We start from the raw sequence: 15,939 nt of genomic DNA, 5'->3' as shown, positions 1-15,939 counted from the left end.
CTTTCCTGCTCCTCTGATGCTGCTTGGCCTGCTGTGTTCATCTCCTTTCTTACATTTCTGTATCGATTTTCTGGAATTCTACAATTAAACTGTAAAATCAAGACTTGTACGTTTTTTTCCCCGGAAGTTTACTTTGGTATGGTAGGTCCTGAAGTAGTGAAAGATGTCGTGGAATTGCACTTTTTTTTTAAAAATCGAACACTCGCCTGGCTGAACCTCATTTTATTTGTTTGTGTTTTTAAAGGCATTTGAAGCTAAATCGGAGGCAGTGTATCAGAATGTGGCAGAGCTGAGGCAGGAGCTTGCACAGGAACTGTCTGGTCTCAGCGATAACTTGACCAGTCACCAAGAAGAATGGGAAACACATATTGACCAGGCAACTGGACAGCCCTTCTACTATAATGTGGTGACTGGAGAGACTACCTGGGACTCCCCGTTCGATAGCACAGACAGGAAGGAACCACAAACTCCACGTTCCCGCACTTCCAGTACAAGCAATCCCTTTGTGGAATGGGAATCGCATCTTGATGAAATTAGTGGTCAGCCCTACTACTACAACCCTGTAACTGGAGAGACCACGTGGGAACGACCGGAACAAAAGGAGGAAGATACGACAGAGTGCATGGATAACCTCCGGGACCAGAGGGTATGTGACTATCTTTGTTTTGCTGGAAGGTGTGTCTCTGAAACCTCAGCTACAAAGAGCATAAAATTGTGAATCTGGTGTCAAAGATGAGTGCTGTCCACAGCATTTTCCTACTATTCATTTTAATAGATGAAAATGTTAAATGAAAAGCCACAGGCCCGATGGCTCTCACATCCTACAGCTCTCAAATCCAATCTGCCTTACTGTCAAACAAAGGTGTGTCCACTCAAACAGATTAAGTCCATGTGTAAGTAACTGTGTTGAATGAATGGGGTTGGGGAAATACCTGGGCACCTGACATTAGTAAATGTAATAATAGTTTTGCTCTTAATGAATACTTCCACACGAATAACCCATGCAGCCTGACCGACTTCCCACGCTACATCAATCTTCGATGCTCACTATCTCAACAAATCTCCTTTTCTGTCCAATAAATCTGTCCGGTTTTGATTTTGAATTATTTTTACACTAAAAAAGCTTAATGATATTCCATACTAACTTGCTTCCCAACCCCCTGGCCTGTTAATTTTTTTTAAAATCCAGCCTCTTTAATATCCTTATCCTGACTCATTTTAATTGAACCTTATACCACATTTGCCTGCATGAACTTCATGGATTCCCTTTGTAATTTGGTAGACTTATAATTTGATTGGGCTGTGAGGGGACCTCTGTGCTCCCTAGATAATTGTCCCTCTTGTTACAAGAAATGACTTATGAATGAATAAAAATACTTCCTGTACCTTGGTGTCCTAATTCTAAGGTAAATCTTTTTACATCCGGAGTTGTTACACATGGTAATCATTCAGGTGATGAATTCATTTGACACATGCTGCAATGTGCATTTTAATGTACTTTTTTTTTAAAGTCTCACACATCTCTTTCGGAAAAGTATTGAATCTCCATCTGGAAAGCATTTGTAATCTTTAAAAGGCCAACGTGGTAGAGCAGTTTCTTTTATGTTGTTCTTTTCTGTTATGTTACGGGACAGAGACAGTGGAATATAAATATGAATGATTTTGATAACTTCTCAAATTATTTGTCACTTACTTTCTCAGTTGTTGAAGACCTAAACAATGCCTCAAGTAAAGGCAGAGACAAACCAATGAAAGAAAAGGAAGTTGGGGCTTGCATTTGTCTGGCTAACCATCGACTTTCTTCAATATCAGTGTGCATTGACTCTGCATTGTGTACTAGCTACAGGACGCATTGTAACGACTTGCTGAGACTTCAGACCTAGTCAAAACACCTATGTCCATTGATTTCTTGTCACATGTACCAAAATGTAGTGAAAAGCTTTGTTTATGAGCGGATCACAATGAGCAAAGGATGTACAGATCAAAAAGACTTAGAGGTATACAGGTTACATTGCAGGTTACATTATTTGTGGCTAGAGTCTGATAACGGCCAGAAAGGATCTGTTCCTGAACCTGCTCGTGTGTGTGTTCAGGCTTCTGTACCTTTTGCCTGATGGAAGAGGTTGTAGGAGGTCATTACCAGGGTATGATGGGTCTTTGATGTTGGCCGCCTTTCCGCAGCAGCGATCCATGTAAATGGAGCCCATGGATAGAAGGTTGGCTTCTGTGATGGTCTGGGCTGTGCACACCACCTTCTGTTGTTTCTTACAGTCCTGGGCAGAGCAGTAGCCATCCCAGGCCGTTATGCACCCAGACAGTATGCTTTCAATGGTGCATCTGTAGAAGTTGGTGAAGGACTTTATGGACACGCCAAATTTCCTGAACTGCCTAAGGAAGAACAGGCATTGTTGTACCTTCTTGACTGTCACATTTACTTGGGAAGTCCAGGACAGATCGCAGGTTAGGGTCACTCCGAGGAACTTGATGCTCTTCACTCTCTCAACCTCAGCTCCGTTGATGTAGATAGGGGCGTGTTCTCCTCCGTTTTTTCTGAAGATGATGATCAGTTCTTTAGTTTTGCTGACATTAAGAGACAGATTGTTTTCATTGCACAACATCACCAAGCCCTCTATCTCGCTTCTGCATTTTGACTCATCTTTGTTAGATATCCATCCCACTACAGTGGTGTCATCAGCGAACTTATAGATGTCGTTTGTTCAAAATTTGACAACACTATCGTAGGTGTACAGGGAGTACAGAAGGGGGCAGAGGACCATCCTTGGGTGGGTGGGGCTCTAGTGTTGAGTGTTATTGTGGAGGAGATGCAGCTACCTATTGTCACTGATTGTAGCCTGTGGGTCAGAAAGCTGAGGATCCAGTTACAGAGGGCGCAGCCAAGACCAAGGTTTTGAGATCAGTCAGGGAGGGATAATGGTGTTGAAGGTGGAACTGTAATCAATGAGCAGGAGTCTGATGTAGGTGTCTTTGTTGCCCAAATGTTCCTGGGATGAATGCAGGGCTAGCGATATGGCATTCTCTGTGGACCTGTTAAATTGGTAGACAAATTGTAGGGAATTGAGGCAGGTTGAGAGACTGGAGTTGATGTGGGCCATGACCAGCTTCTCGAAGCATTTCGTGATTATTGAAGTCAGAGCTATTGGGCGGTAGTCATTAAGCCACACTGCATGTGTTTTCTTGGGTATGGGGTCGATGGTGGTCTTCTTGAAGCAGGTGGGGACTTTGGCTTGTTGGAGGGAGAGGTTGAAGATGTCAGTGAATATCTCCGCCAGTTGGTCCACACAGGATCTGCGTGCCCGGCTGGTGACACCTTAGGTTGATTCCCAGGAAGACCAATCTGACCTCTGAAGCGGTGACAGAGGAACAGGTGTGTTTGGGGCTGTCGGGGCAGGCATCACCACGCTGGTGATATTCTGCTCAAACCGAGTATAAAGAACATTGAGTGTGTCAGGGAGGGATATGTCTTTGTCCGCTATCTTACACTGTTTCATTTTGTATCCCATGATGTCGTTTAGGCCTTGCCATAGACAGCGAGAGTCTGTTTGGTAAGCCTGGGCCTCTAACTTGGCCCGGTACTGCCCCTTGGCCTCCCTGATGGCTTTGTGGAGGTCATATCTGGATTTTCTGTATTGGTCCAGGCCACCTGACTTGAGTGTTGCACGTCTGGTCTTCACTAGGGAGTGGATTTCCTGGTTCATCCAAAGTTTACTGATGGGGAACACTCAGATTGACTTTTTTGGTACACAGTCCTCCATGCATTAGCTAATGAGGTCAGTGACGGTGGTGGCATACTCGTCTAGGCTTTCCGCTGAACACTTGAACATGGTCCAGTCCACTGAGTCCAAGCAGTCCCAGAGACAGTTTTCTGCTGCCTCAGACCAGCACCGTACTTCTTTGCCGAAAAGGGCAAGGGCAGTAGGTACACGTGAGCACCATTCTGTCCTGGTTTCCCTCCAAGTCCGACAACATTCCCAACTCTGACATCTGTTGTTGTTCATTTTTCACTCTGCCATATTCTTGAAATCCCTGCGCAACTGCATTGTGATAGTACCTTTGCCATCCAGACTGAAGCCTTCCAATGGAGGTTTATCACCATCTCAAGGGTTGGCCAATAATTGCTGGCCTTGTCATCAATGCCAGCACTCCAAGGATTCATTTAAAAAAAAAAAAATTTTCGCAATCTTGTGTCTCTTCAACCGTCACTAGATCAAAATCCTGCAGCAATGTGGATGTACCTGCCCCTCATGGACTACAGTGGTTCAAGAAGGCAACTCAGCATCACCACCCACAGGCTAATTAAGATGGGGAATAAATGCTGACTTAACCAGTGACACCCACATCCTGTTAATGAGTATAAATAAAATGCTCCACAACCAATAGGAAGCATCGAAACGGGAATAGTTGGAGCAGCAGTATGCCATTTGGCCCTCTGAGCTTGTCATTCAATGTGATCATAGCTGATCATCCAATTTAGTACCATGTTCATGAGTTTTTCCCCACAGCCCTTTGATCACTTTAGTCCTAACTCCCTCTTGAAAACATTCAAAGATCTGGCCTCAACCACTTTCTATGGTTGAGAATTCCACAAGCTCACCACAGACTCTGGCAGCATTTCCTCTAATTTTCTTACCAGCTGCAACTAAAGGCCTGTGCAGAAAAGTCACTTCTGGAATTAGATGGCAATGTTGCGATCGGCATGCTGACAATGATTGCTTTGCAGAGAACATCAGACCTGCTGCTCACATGCAGCTCGGAGCGAACATTTGCTGTCTGGGTGAAGACATTTCTCCTCATCTCAGATATAATGCACAGCAAGTTTGGCTAAATTTTTTCAGAGACTGTTGTCTCATCTGTTGTTGACACACTGATGGATCCAAGTGCCGGATGGTACCGGATTAGTTGCCCCATTGGCAATCATACGTAACGAAGTATTTTCCAAAGAAAAAACAAACTTAATCCTTGATACCAAATCCAAAAATCTGAAACCTCAGAACCGACATTTAAAAATGTCAGGGTGGTGGTTAGTTTTCTCTAAAGTCTATTCCACTGAACATAACACAAGTAGTATTAACACAATGAATTCTGCTTTTACATGCTAGAAACAGATACTGCACTAAATTAATAAGATTTTATGGTGTCTGTCTGTTTGAGACCTTTACCAAAACAATTGAAATACTAATGTCTGATTCTGGTTTCAAATTGCCACATTTGGCAGATTTAGAAGGAAGTTTAGATTCAGTGTTATGGACTTCTCCCAACCCCTCAAAATATATGAAGAAGATAGCCTAGACACTAACTTTTTCTTATTTTAAAGGCGAGTGCCAGGCGTTCTGAATGCAAGTCGATTGGTCAAACGACCAGGCATGTCGCAAAATACACTTTATTCATACATTGTAGTTAAAAGACAACAAAAGAAAGAATTCAAATAACTTTACTGAAATGCTGGAGATCACTGTGGGTCAGACAGCATCCAGGAAGAGAGAGCAAACTAACGCTTTGAGTCTAGATGACTGTTCATCAGAGCTGAAGTGAAGTGTGGACGGGACAGGATTTATGCTGTACTTTGGGGGGCAGTGGTGGGGTATGGGGGTAGTGGGTGTAGGGTGCTGATGGAGAAAAGATGTTGATAGTTCAGATTAAGTGATCGGAATGAGAGAATGGCAGAACAATGGTGTAACAAGGTGTGGAGCTGGAGGAATGCAGCAGGCCAGGCAGCATCAGAGGAGCAGGAAGGCTGACATTTTGGATCGGGACCCTTCTTCAGAAATGGGGGAGGAGAAGGGGGCTCTGAAATAAATAGAGAGGTGGGGGCCGGTGATCGCAGGTAGATAGTGGAGCGGATAGGTGGGAGAGAAGATGGACAGGTTAAGGAGGCAGAGTTGGGGGGGCTGGACTTGGGATGATGTCGGGGGTGGGGAGATTTTGAAGCTAGTAAAGTCCACATTGAGACCATTGGGTTGAAGGCTCCCAAGGTGGAATATGAGGTTCTGCTCCTTGAGTTTCTGGGTGGCGTCGTTGTGACACTGGAGGAGGCCCAGGATGGACATGTCGTCCAGGGAGTGGGAGTGGGAGTTGAAGTAGTTCGCGACTGGGAGGTTTGTCGCGAACCGAGCGTAGGTGCTCCACAAAGTGGTCTCCAAGCCTCCGAGATAGTAGGAAGGGTCTAGGCCCGAAACGTCAGCCTTCCTGCTCCTATGATGCTGCTTGGCCTGCTGTGTTCATCCAGCTCTACACCTTGTGGTCTTCAAGCCTCCGCTTGGTTCCCCTGATGTAGAGAAGGCCACGTCGGGAACAGCGGATACAATAGACCACATTAGCAGATGTGCAGGTGAACATCTGTTTAATGTGGAAGGTTTTTTTGGGGCCTGGGATGGAGGTGAGGGGGGAGGTGTGGGGGCAGGTGTAGCACCTCCTGCGGTTGCAGGGAAAGGTGCCGGGGCTGGTGGGGTTGGAGGGGAGTGTGGAGCGGACGAGGGAGTCGCGGAGAGAGCGGTCCCTCCGGAAGGCAGATAAGGGTGGGGAGGGAAATATATCCTTGGTAGTGGGGTCGGATTGAAGGTGGCGGAAGTGGCGCAGAATGATGCGTTGAATCCGGAGGTTAATGGGGTGATACGTGAGGACAATTCTGTCTTTGTTTTTATTGCGGAGAGGGAGTGTGAGGGCTGAGATGTGGGAAACTCAAGGGATGCGGTCAAGGGCGTTTTCGACCACTGTCGGGGGGCAATTGCGGTCCTTTAAAAGCAAGGACAATGGTGTGTCAACTGCCAGACTTGAAAGGACAGATGGGGGGTGGAAAGAGGACATGATAACTGACTGTAATGAGCTAAAAGAAAGGGAAGAAATGGGAGTTGGTTCACAATTTGAAGGTGTTGAATTCAATATTAAGTCCAGAAAGCTGCAACTTCTGAAGATGAGATGTTGTTCCTCCAGTTTGCACTGTAATTCACTGGAGCACTGCAGCACCCCAAGTACAGACAAGCAGCATTTCACCTATAAAACTGAAAGAACTGCGGATGCTGTAAATCAGGAACAAAAACAGAAGTTGCTAGAAAAGCTCAGCGGGTCTGGTAACATCGGTGAAGAAAAAATTAGAGTTAATGTTTCAGGTCCAGGGATCCTTCCTCAGAACTGATGGTAGCTGGGAAAACGTTGGTTTATATGCAGAGGATTTATATGCACACCATTTCACCTGTACTTCCTACAATCTTGTGTACTGTGTTTGCTGCACCCAATGTGACCTACTCAACATTGGAGAAACCAAACGCAGACTGGGTGAGCACTTTGCAGAACACCAAGCATGACCCCGACTTTCCCGTAGGCAGTCATTTTAACACAGCGTCCTGCTCACATACCTACGTGTCTGTCCTTGGCGTGCTGCAGTGTTTCAGTGAATCACAGTGCAAGCTGGAGGAACAACACCTCATCTTCAGACTAGGCACTTTACAGCCTTCTGGACTTAATATTGAGATCAACACCTTCAAATCTGTGAATGAACTCCCATTTCTTCCCTTTCTTTTAGCTTGTTACATTCAGTTATACGTCCTCTCTCCCCTCTCCCCATCCCAGTGGAACTGTCTGTCCTTTTCAAGTCTGGCAGTGAGACACACCATTGTTCTGCCATTCTCACATTTCGATCACTTAATCTGAACTATCAACATCTTTTCTCCACCAGCACTCTACACCCCACCACCCCTACATCCTTCCTCCCCTACCCCGCCTCCAAACTATAGCATAAATGCTGTCCCCTCCACACTTTACTTCAGTTCTGATGAAGAGTCATCTAGACTCGAAACGTCAGCTTGCTCTCTGTCTCCATGGATGCTGTCTGACCTGCTGTGATCTCCAACATTTGTTGTTTTCAGTACACATTCCAGCATCTGCAATAATTTGCTCCTACTTTTTTTGAAATAACTTAACCTGTTATACTGTTTTCCAAAAGAGTTAATTTAACTACTAAACAGTAACTGCTCCAATATAGTAAGTTTCCATGAACACACCCTTGGCAAAGGCAAATTCTGAAAAATAGATTATCTCATGTGCAATTCTAGTAGCAAAAAGGGAACCCCCAGCTTTTTGCTGTAATGGTGAGAGGAAAGTCATCAAAGGAAAACTTGGAGAATAGCAGGGAGAGATGTAGCTTCCAAACCCAGCTTTAATACCCCAGCAACTGCTACTGAAAAACTAAAATTAAAAATCCTGGCTCTGGGGAAGCTTGATCCCACCTATTCAGGCTGTTTCTATTGTTCCAACATTCTAAAAAAAAAACCCAAGGTCTCACAAGCTGTTTACTTTATTGGATTAAAATAGACAGCCCTCTACCTCTGTCTCAAAACCTCTCTTCAAAAAGAAAACAGAACAAAGTGTACCTTTTAGAGCCATAGTATTGTCACATCACTTAGTCTCAAGCATTCAAGAAGACCACCCACTATTTTCTCAAGGACATTCACAAATGGGTCACAAATATTAACCTTTGCAGCAGTACGTACATCAAGAGAATGAATAAAATACTGTGTCACCTGTGTGACATAATTGTACTTACTACATGCATAGTCTACAGACAGGTGGTACGCAAATGACACTCTGAGCTCCTCAAATTCCTGCCAGCTCATGTCATACTGGATCATATACATCAGGCTCAAAATGTTAATAGCCTGATTGAAGAGTGAATTGTCTCTGTGTGTCTCTCTCTCTCTCATCACACTGCTTCACTGATGACAACATGAATTTAAATGCTTTACCCAACTATCAATTACATACTTGAACTGTATTAGATTTACAATTTTAAAAATTGTCAGTTTTTTTTAGTAAACAATATTATAGATTTATTGTGAAATCAGAACTTATTTGGCAAAGATGTAAGTCAGTTCAACCTGCTATTCGAAGTAGCAAGGTATAAATAATTATCCTTCTCAATACGCCATCTGCTCACACACCAATTAAAGAGAAATACTTTGGCCAATAATCATTAATTTTTGAAAGGAGAAAAGGATAAGCTATGAACTGTTCAAAATGCCTTTGAGTTAGTTCAGGAATTGTTGAGAATTCAGAGGCTTTTCGGGAAAACAGCTGGATCAGTGTTTCCATTGTCACACTGGCCCCTCCAAAAGGGCTTTCTCAAAGACAGAGGATGACACGTGCACATGCTCGCATACACACACACACACACACACACACACACACAGGTCAATTCAATGTGCTTAAACCATGTCATGTCTACATTTGAAAACACACCCAAATGATTATTTGGTGACCCTACCATTTTAAAAAAAAGGTTAGCCTCTGCAAATGAACCACTATCCACAGTCTTTAAAACATGAATCCTCGAAAATGTTGTTAATGAGGTCTCTTCACGACAGATTCGTGACTTCTGCTGAGCTAGCTCCTCTTACATCTGACTGCAGTTGACGTGTTTCATTTAGCATCAGTTTCCCTCTGGTAGAAAGAAGGAATATTTCAGTGTGGGAGCCTTGCTGGGAATGTGGATATATTGTCTGTAACTCTTCGATGGATCAGTCAAGTGATACTCAAGGCTCAAATATGCATAGTACCTAAGTGGGTGTAATGAATGACACGAGGATATAATGAGAAGTGTGATATGCATAGAAAACAGTCAATTGTGTGGAATAATATCCCAACAAACAGGTTGTTTTCAGTACAGATTCCAGCATCTGCAGTAATTTGTTCCTACAAGCAAATACTGCCTTCAGGAAAAGGGAACAGGAAAGGTATTCTGTATAAAAAAAGGATTAAAAAGGGAAGAACTTGGTGGGAACACTGCAATGCAATCCAATCTCCCAAATCATCATTCCATGTGTGATATTTGATCTTCTCAATTTGTACTTATTTAGTTACTATTTCCGATCGGTTGTTTTACTGACATCTTTGAGGTTTATCTTGGGTTTGATGGTGAAAGCTCACTCCTTGATTATATTTCTTTCAGCCTCCCACTCCAGAAGAGGATTACCCAGAATTTGTTGAGGACAGCCCTCCGGGTCACTTTGGGCCGTACTTGGGTCATCGGCGACAGCCATCAGCCTGGTCACAGGATGAGTACAGCGAGCCACAGTCACCAGTGGATTCACCATTATACCAACACATAGAACCACAGGTTCCCCCAGGCTGGTCCTCTGAGCTGGATCAAAATGGACAGATGTTTTATACCAGTGAAGTTACGCAAGAAAAAGTAAGAAACACTTTTGTGTTCTTGTGCTATTGTCAGGTGCTGAGTGAAATTTGTCACTTTCTATTCTGAAGGCTTTTCTTTTGCTCCAGATTCTATTGCTTCAAAATGACCCCATGATAGACCAACCTAACAATACTTTATGCAATCGTATTTTGTCCCTTACTATCATAATAAGTCCGTTTAAAATAAATGATTCTATGTATCTGTTAACGTAGTAAAGGAAAAAATCTAATATGATCAGGTACATTAATTGATCAGTCAGACCCGCCCTCTACACAATAAAATTGCTATTGCAATGAACTGTATGTAACTTCTAAATAACACTTTAGTATTGAGGCCTGTTTGTTGAGTTTCTTGAGACACTATTACAAAATCCAGAGATTTGAATATGACTTTTACAAATTTATGCTTCTGATATACATTGTCAATGGCTTGAGGCTTTGCTTGAAGTACACATTTATAAAATACACCTTTTGTGTTAGTGGACCAGAGAATGCAAAATTATTTCAAATATTAGGAAAAAATGGAAAGGCCAGTCCTACTCCTGGCTGACCTCATTGTATAATCCTAGAATGAGATCATTTAGCCCATCCTGTCTGTGCCAGTTCTCTGCAAGAGCAACTCCACTATTTCCTGTACTTGCCCTTCCCCCACAGGTCTGCAATGGTTTTCTATTCTGGTGCTTATTCAATTCTCTTCTGAAAATCACAAACTTGAATCTTTCTCCTCTGCACTGTCAGGCAGTGCATTCCAGATCCTTATCCCTCCCTGTGTAGAAATGTCTTTTTCTCACATCACTTTTGGTCCATTTGGACTTTAAAACAGTCTCCTTTTGGTTCTTGACCCTTAACCAATTGGGAACAATTTCTAACTATTCTGTCCAGTCCCCTGGTGGATTTTGAAGACATCTATCAAATCTCTCAACCTTCTCTAAGGAGAACATCTCAACCTCGCCAATCTATCCATGTAACCAAAGTCCCACATCCCTGGAACCGTTCTTGACTCTGGATTCAATGAAGTCTCATGGCATCACATCAAACGCAGACAAGGAGACTTCCTGCAACGCCCACCTACCACACACCCTCATCTATTGAGTGCTTCATGGAGATGCACTGAGAGTTGCAAAGGCACAGACTATATTTGCGTTGGTGGACTTCAATATCCCAGCAATCCCATTACTGATTGAGATGGCCCAGTGCTAAAGGGTGTAGATGCAGGATTGGGTCTGTGACACGTGGTGAAACAACCAATAAGAGGGAAAAATAGATTTGATCTCCAGCTCACCAAGCTACTACCTGTGACAATTCTTGGGAAGACAAAACCCCATCTTTAGGTACACACATTGGAATTCTTTCCACCATAGTCTGCAAGCCCATGGTGCATCACATTCCCCAGTCTGCTATTACCCTCAAGGCAGGGGATCAAGCCTGCTTCACTGGAGTGTGCAGGAAGACATTCCAGGAGCAGTAGCAGGGATACAAAAATGAGCTTTCAACATGGTGAAGCTTCAAAACAGGGCAATGTATCCACCAAGCAGTGTAAAAGGCAAATGATAGACAGAGCTAAGCGATTCCACAACCAATAGATCAGCTATAAGCTCTGCAGTCCTGCTGCATCCAGCTGTGAATGGTGGTGGACAATTAAATAACTGTGGAGGAGGAGGCTCTGCAAATATTCACATCCTCCGTGATGAGAGACATATCAGTGCAAAAGACAAGGCTGAAATATTTGCATCAACCTTCAGCAGGAGGCTGAGATTGATTATCCACTCTGCCCTCCTGGCCAAAGTGCCCAGAATCATCGATGACATTAAGAGAAAGCTGAGAATACTAAATACTGTAGTGCTATAGGCCTATTCCAGCAATAGTATTGAAGACATGTGCTCCTAAACTAGGGCCTAGAATGTACCCCTAGCCAAGTTGTTATGGTAGTGACAACACTGTCATCTACCCAGCAATGTGGATAATTGCCCAGTTATGTCCTGTCCACGATAAGCAGGACTAGTCCCTCCCAGCCATTGAGCAACCTGTCAGTTTATTCTCAACCATTAGCAAATTGATGTGGGGTGCCATTTATAGTGCTAAGCATAGTCTCAGCATCTTGACTTTTGTGCTTTTAATTTTATAGTTATTTGAGCAATGGCTTCAGTAGTTACTTCTCCTATTGAGTTGCCACCTTTTGTATTTAGCAAGTGATACTGTGTGACCTCGATTTTGTATTGTGTTATTCCTCTCAGTGGATAAGGCATGTTGACAGCAATGGCAAGTTCTATTATTATAATCCAGAAGGAGCCAAATCCGAGTGGGAACTTCCTCAGGTAAGGTATTTCCACAAATATTGGATATTATGCTGTGAAGGAGTTTGCTTAAATACTGTCACTTACGAAGTGACTACTCTTTATAACCACTCTCCATGGTGTTGAAAAATATTTCATAACTTCCCCTTTTCAGACAAGAGTGAATCAAAGTACCTCACAGTCAGTGTATTATCTTTTGAAGTGTAGTCATCATTGTTTTGTAGACTAACAATTTGTATTCAGTATGAAAAAACATCACAGCACGTTACTGTGTATTTCTGTGTTCAGTGGTAGAATTGCAGCTGTCAATGCAGGGTTCAAACCCCATTTCAGAATATCTGATCAAGCTGAAACTCTGGGTCAGGTCCATTAGGAAATACATGCAATCAGTGAGTCTGGGTGAATCTTGTTGTATGGGATGTGGGAGCCCATAAAATCCTCCTGCTGTGCAAGACAAGCCAATCCACAGCCTGATATTAGACTTATCTACAGCCATCGTAGGAGCATACATGATCACAGTTTGGCAGATTGTTAATCTGAGGAGTCCTCCCCTACACCAGACTGTTCACTCCAAAGAAAGAGTCTGAAGATAGGAAGATGATAACAACTGTATATTTAATAAGGATGCTAGGTATTGGTCCTTCACAGACTTGCCACAATTTGTGTACTGAGACTGGAGTGTAAAGAAATCCTACTGTAATGAGGAGAACACTTACAAGGTCACCAAGATTCTGATTAAAATGATCAGGTTTTGAGATGGAAGCATTGGCCATTCATCTCAGTTGAATGATCAGGGACAAGATTGACTCAATATGACCAGACATTGGTCACTTAAAGGCCTCAATTGGCCCAAGGTGGGCTGCCTAATGTCTGCTCCACTATTGGTAAAATACTAGCAGAGGTGACTTGGCAACGAGCATGAACTCTCACCATTGCCACATTGTTCCTGGGAACAACATGGACCTCAGGCGAATGAGTCTCAGTTACAGTCTGTTGCCTTATTTAATTGGTGCCTCACATTCCTCACTGGGTTTTAATTGCTAGTGACAATATTCACCAAAATCCAGTCACATTGCTGGCTGGATTTCTCCAGTTTGGAGTCTTGATGAGTTTGTGAAGTGTATTTGTTTGTCACTAGACTGGAAAGATCACACCGTGAAAGCAGTGTTCTTTAAACCAGCCTCTGAGTCAGTAGTTGCCTGTGAGGAATTGCTGCAGCCAGGTCAGATCCAGTCTCACAAGCCCAGTTTACAGGGACTTGGATTCCATTATCCTTTTCATGGGATGTGGGCATTGCTGGTAAGACCAGTATTGGCTGCCCATCCCTAATTGCTATTGAACTGAATGGGTTGCTATTTAAAGGGAACTTCAAAGTCAAACACATTGTCCTGGGTCTGGAGTTGCATGTAGACTAGACCAGATGGGGATGGCTGATCTTTTTCCCAAGAGGACATGAGTGTGATCCAGATGGGTTTTTAACAACGATCAAAGATGGTTTCACGGTCAATGTCACTGAGAGTAACTTTGAATTGAATTCAAATACCACTAAACATCATGGTTGGATTTGAACCCATGTTCCCCAGCATAAGCCTAGGCCTCTGAATTACTAGTCTAATAACATTACCGCTAAGCCATCATATCCCCTATGGGTCTTCAAGAACCATGACCAGTTTCCCAGATTTTAAATAAAGTTGGACAGTTGCTGATTATATCTTAATAAAAGTATCCAGTGGTTGCTTTTGACCTAAGCTGTTTGAGTTGGGAGTCGGTGAGTCAATCTTGTCCACCTTGACACCGTTTCTCTTTGCGCTCTTCATTTTTAAAAAAGTCTTTTTTTTTAACCAGGTGCTGCATCTCCTGTTCATCTTAATAACATTAGATGGTTTGTATCTGTAGCTGTTGTCATCTTTTGGGAATGGTTATGATGTGTTGTGCTTTTTATCCCATCATTGTTCAGGCTTAAAGATGATTTTGAGCTCAATGAAGATATTTCCTATTCTCTCTTGCCCTCTTTCATCAAGATTTCTTCAAAGCTGGGGTACAGTTCCAAAAGTTCTACCCACCCTTCCAGGGCAACATCTGTGTCTGATCTTGAATGGTAAAGCCCATTTTAACTGCCTCCCCAGCTGGCTGAAGGTGGACACAGTTAAAATGAGGTGGTCAATCACCCTTGTTCATCCTGCTGCCTTCACTTATCACCTTTTCTTAACCAGTTATTTTGAATAGGAGAGAGGGACACCCATAGGAATGAACCAGGATGTTGTTGGGAATGGAGGGTTTGAGTTATTGAGGTGATGCTGGATAGGCTGGGACTTTTTTCACTGGAGTGTTGAGGGGTGGCCTTATGGAGTTTGATAAAATCATGAAAGGCATAAATAAGGTGAATAGCAAAGATCTTTTCCCTAGGGAGGGAAAGTTCAAAACTAGGGGCATATTTTTAAGGTGAGAGGAGAAGAATTTAAAAGGGACCTGAGGGACAATTTTTCACACACAGTGTGGTTCGTATGTGGAATGAACTGCCAGAGGAAGTGGTGGATGCAGGTACAGTTACAACATCTCAAAGACATTTGGTCAGGTACATGAATAGGAAAGGTTGAGAGGGATATGGGCCAAACGCAGGCAAGTGGGACTAGTTTAGATTGAGAAACTTCGTTGGCATGAACAAGTTGGGCCGATGGGTCTGTTTCCGTGCTGAATGACCCTATGACTATTTGGATCCTGATGAAGTCATTGGGATCTGTCTGCAAATTGCCTCAGAGCTGTAAGTGGAGGAGCAGTAATGATTTCATGCTGGAATTGAGGAATTGAGGCCCGAAGGAAGCTTGGGCAGATGAGTTTTAAGGTTTATTTTTGGGTGTTGAGAAACTGGCATGTTGTTCTGGGCCGTACGAGGAAACCTGATCTTCTGGCATTGGCGTCCCCAGTTGTAGGTTCCTGTCACGAAATTCCTGTTCACTCCCATCATTTTGGTTGAGTTTAGCTGGGCCTTGGGAAAATTGTTGACCCAACCGTTTAGCCAATCCAGTTTGATTTGTCTCCTGATTCCTCAGATTTGTTCCTTCACTTAACTGCTATGTGCATCGTTTCTCCCCCACACCCCCAAACTGTTGCACCTTCTTTCCTCCCACTCCAGAAGGGTATATCTGGGCCTTTACCAAGGGATAATGAAAACATTTTCATTTGCTCTGACAATATCCATGCATTAGTAGTGAGCACAACATTTTAGTTTTTAACAGGAAAGTACTGTGGATGCTAGAGATTTGAAATAAAAATAAAAAAAAACTGGAAAAACTCAGCAGATCTGGCAGCATCTGTGGAAAGAAACAAATTTAACATTTAGAGCCCAATGTAACTGTTCTTCAAAACTGTTCAGAAAAAGGATCATTTACAGGACTCAAATGTTTAATCTGTTTCTGTCTCCACAGATGCTGCCAGACCTGCT

At 43.2% G+C, this 15,939-nt stretch overlaps 1 protein-coding gene across 3 annotated transcripts in view; it reads left to right on the top strand.

Moving 5' to 3' along the window:
- arhgap27l (Rho GTPase activating protein 27, like) overlaps nucleotides 1-15,939 on the top strand; it is a 261,659-nt gene that overhangs the window by 208,619 nt on the left and 37,101 nt on the right. For all 3 annotated transcript variants that reach the window (XM_048614814.1, XM_048614813.1, XM_048614815.1), the window contains exons 2-4: nucleotides 245-646; nucleotides 9,959-10,201; nucleotides 12,438-12,518. In XM_048614814.1, the coding sequence (XP_048470771.1) occupies nucleotides 245-646; nucleotides 9,959-10,201; nucleotides 12,438-12,518 (726 nt within the window). The remainder of the gene's footprint in view (nucleotides 1-244; nucleotides 647-9,958; nucleotides 10,202-12,437; nucleotides 12,519-15,939) is intronic.

Source organism: Rhincodon typus, chromosome 30, assembly GCF_021869965.1.
Source record: "Rhincodon typus isolate 14 chromosome 30, sRhiTyp1.1, whole genome shotgun sequence".
Classification (NCBI taxonomy): domain Eukaryota; kingdom Metazoa; phylum Chordata; class Chondrichthyes; order Orectolobiformes; family Rhincodontidae; genus Rhincodon; species Rhincodon typus.
Note: the sequence above shows the minus strand (reverse complement) of the source record. Positions and strands in the feature narration are given on the sequence as shown.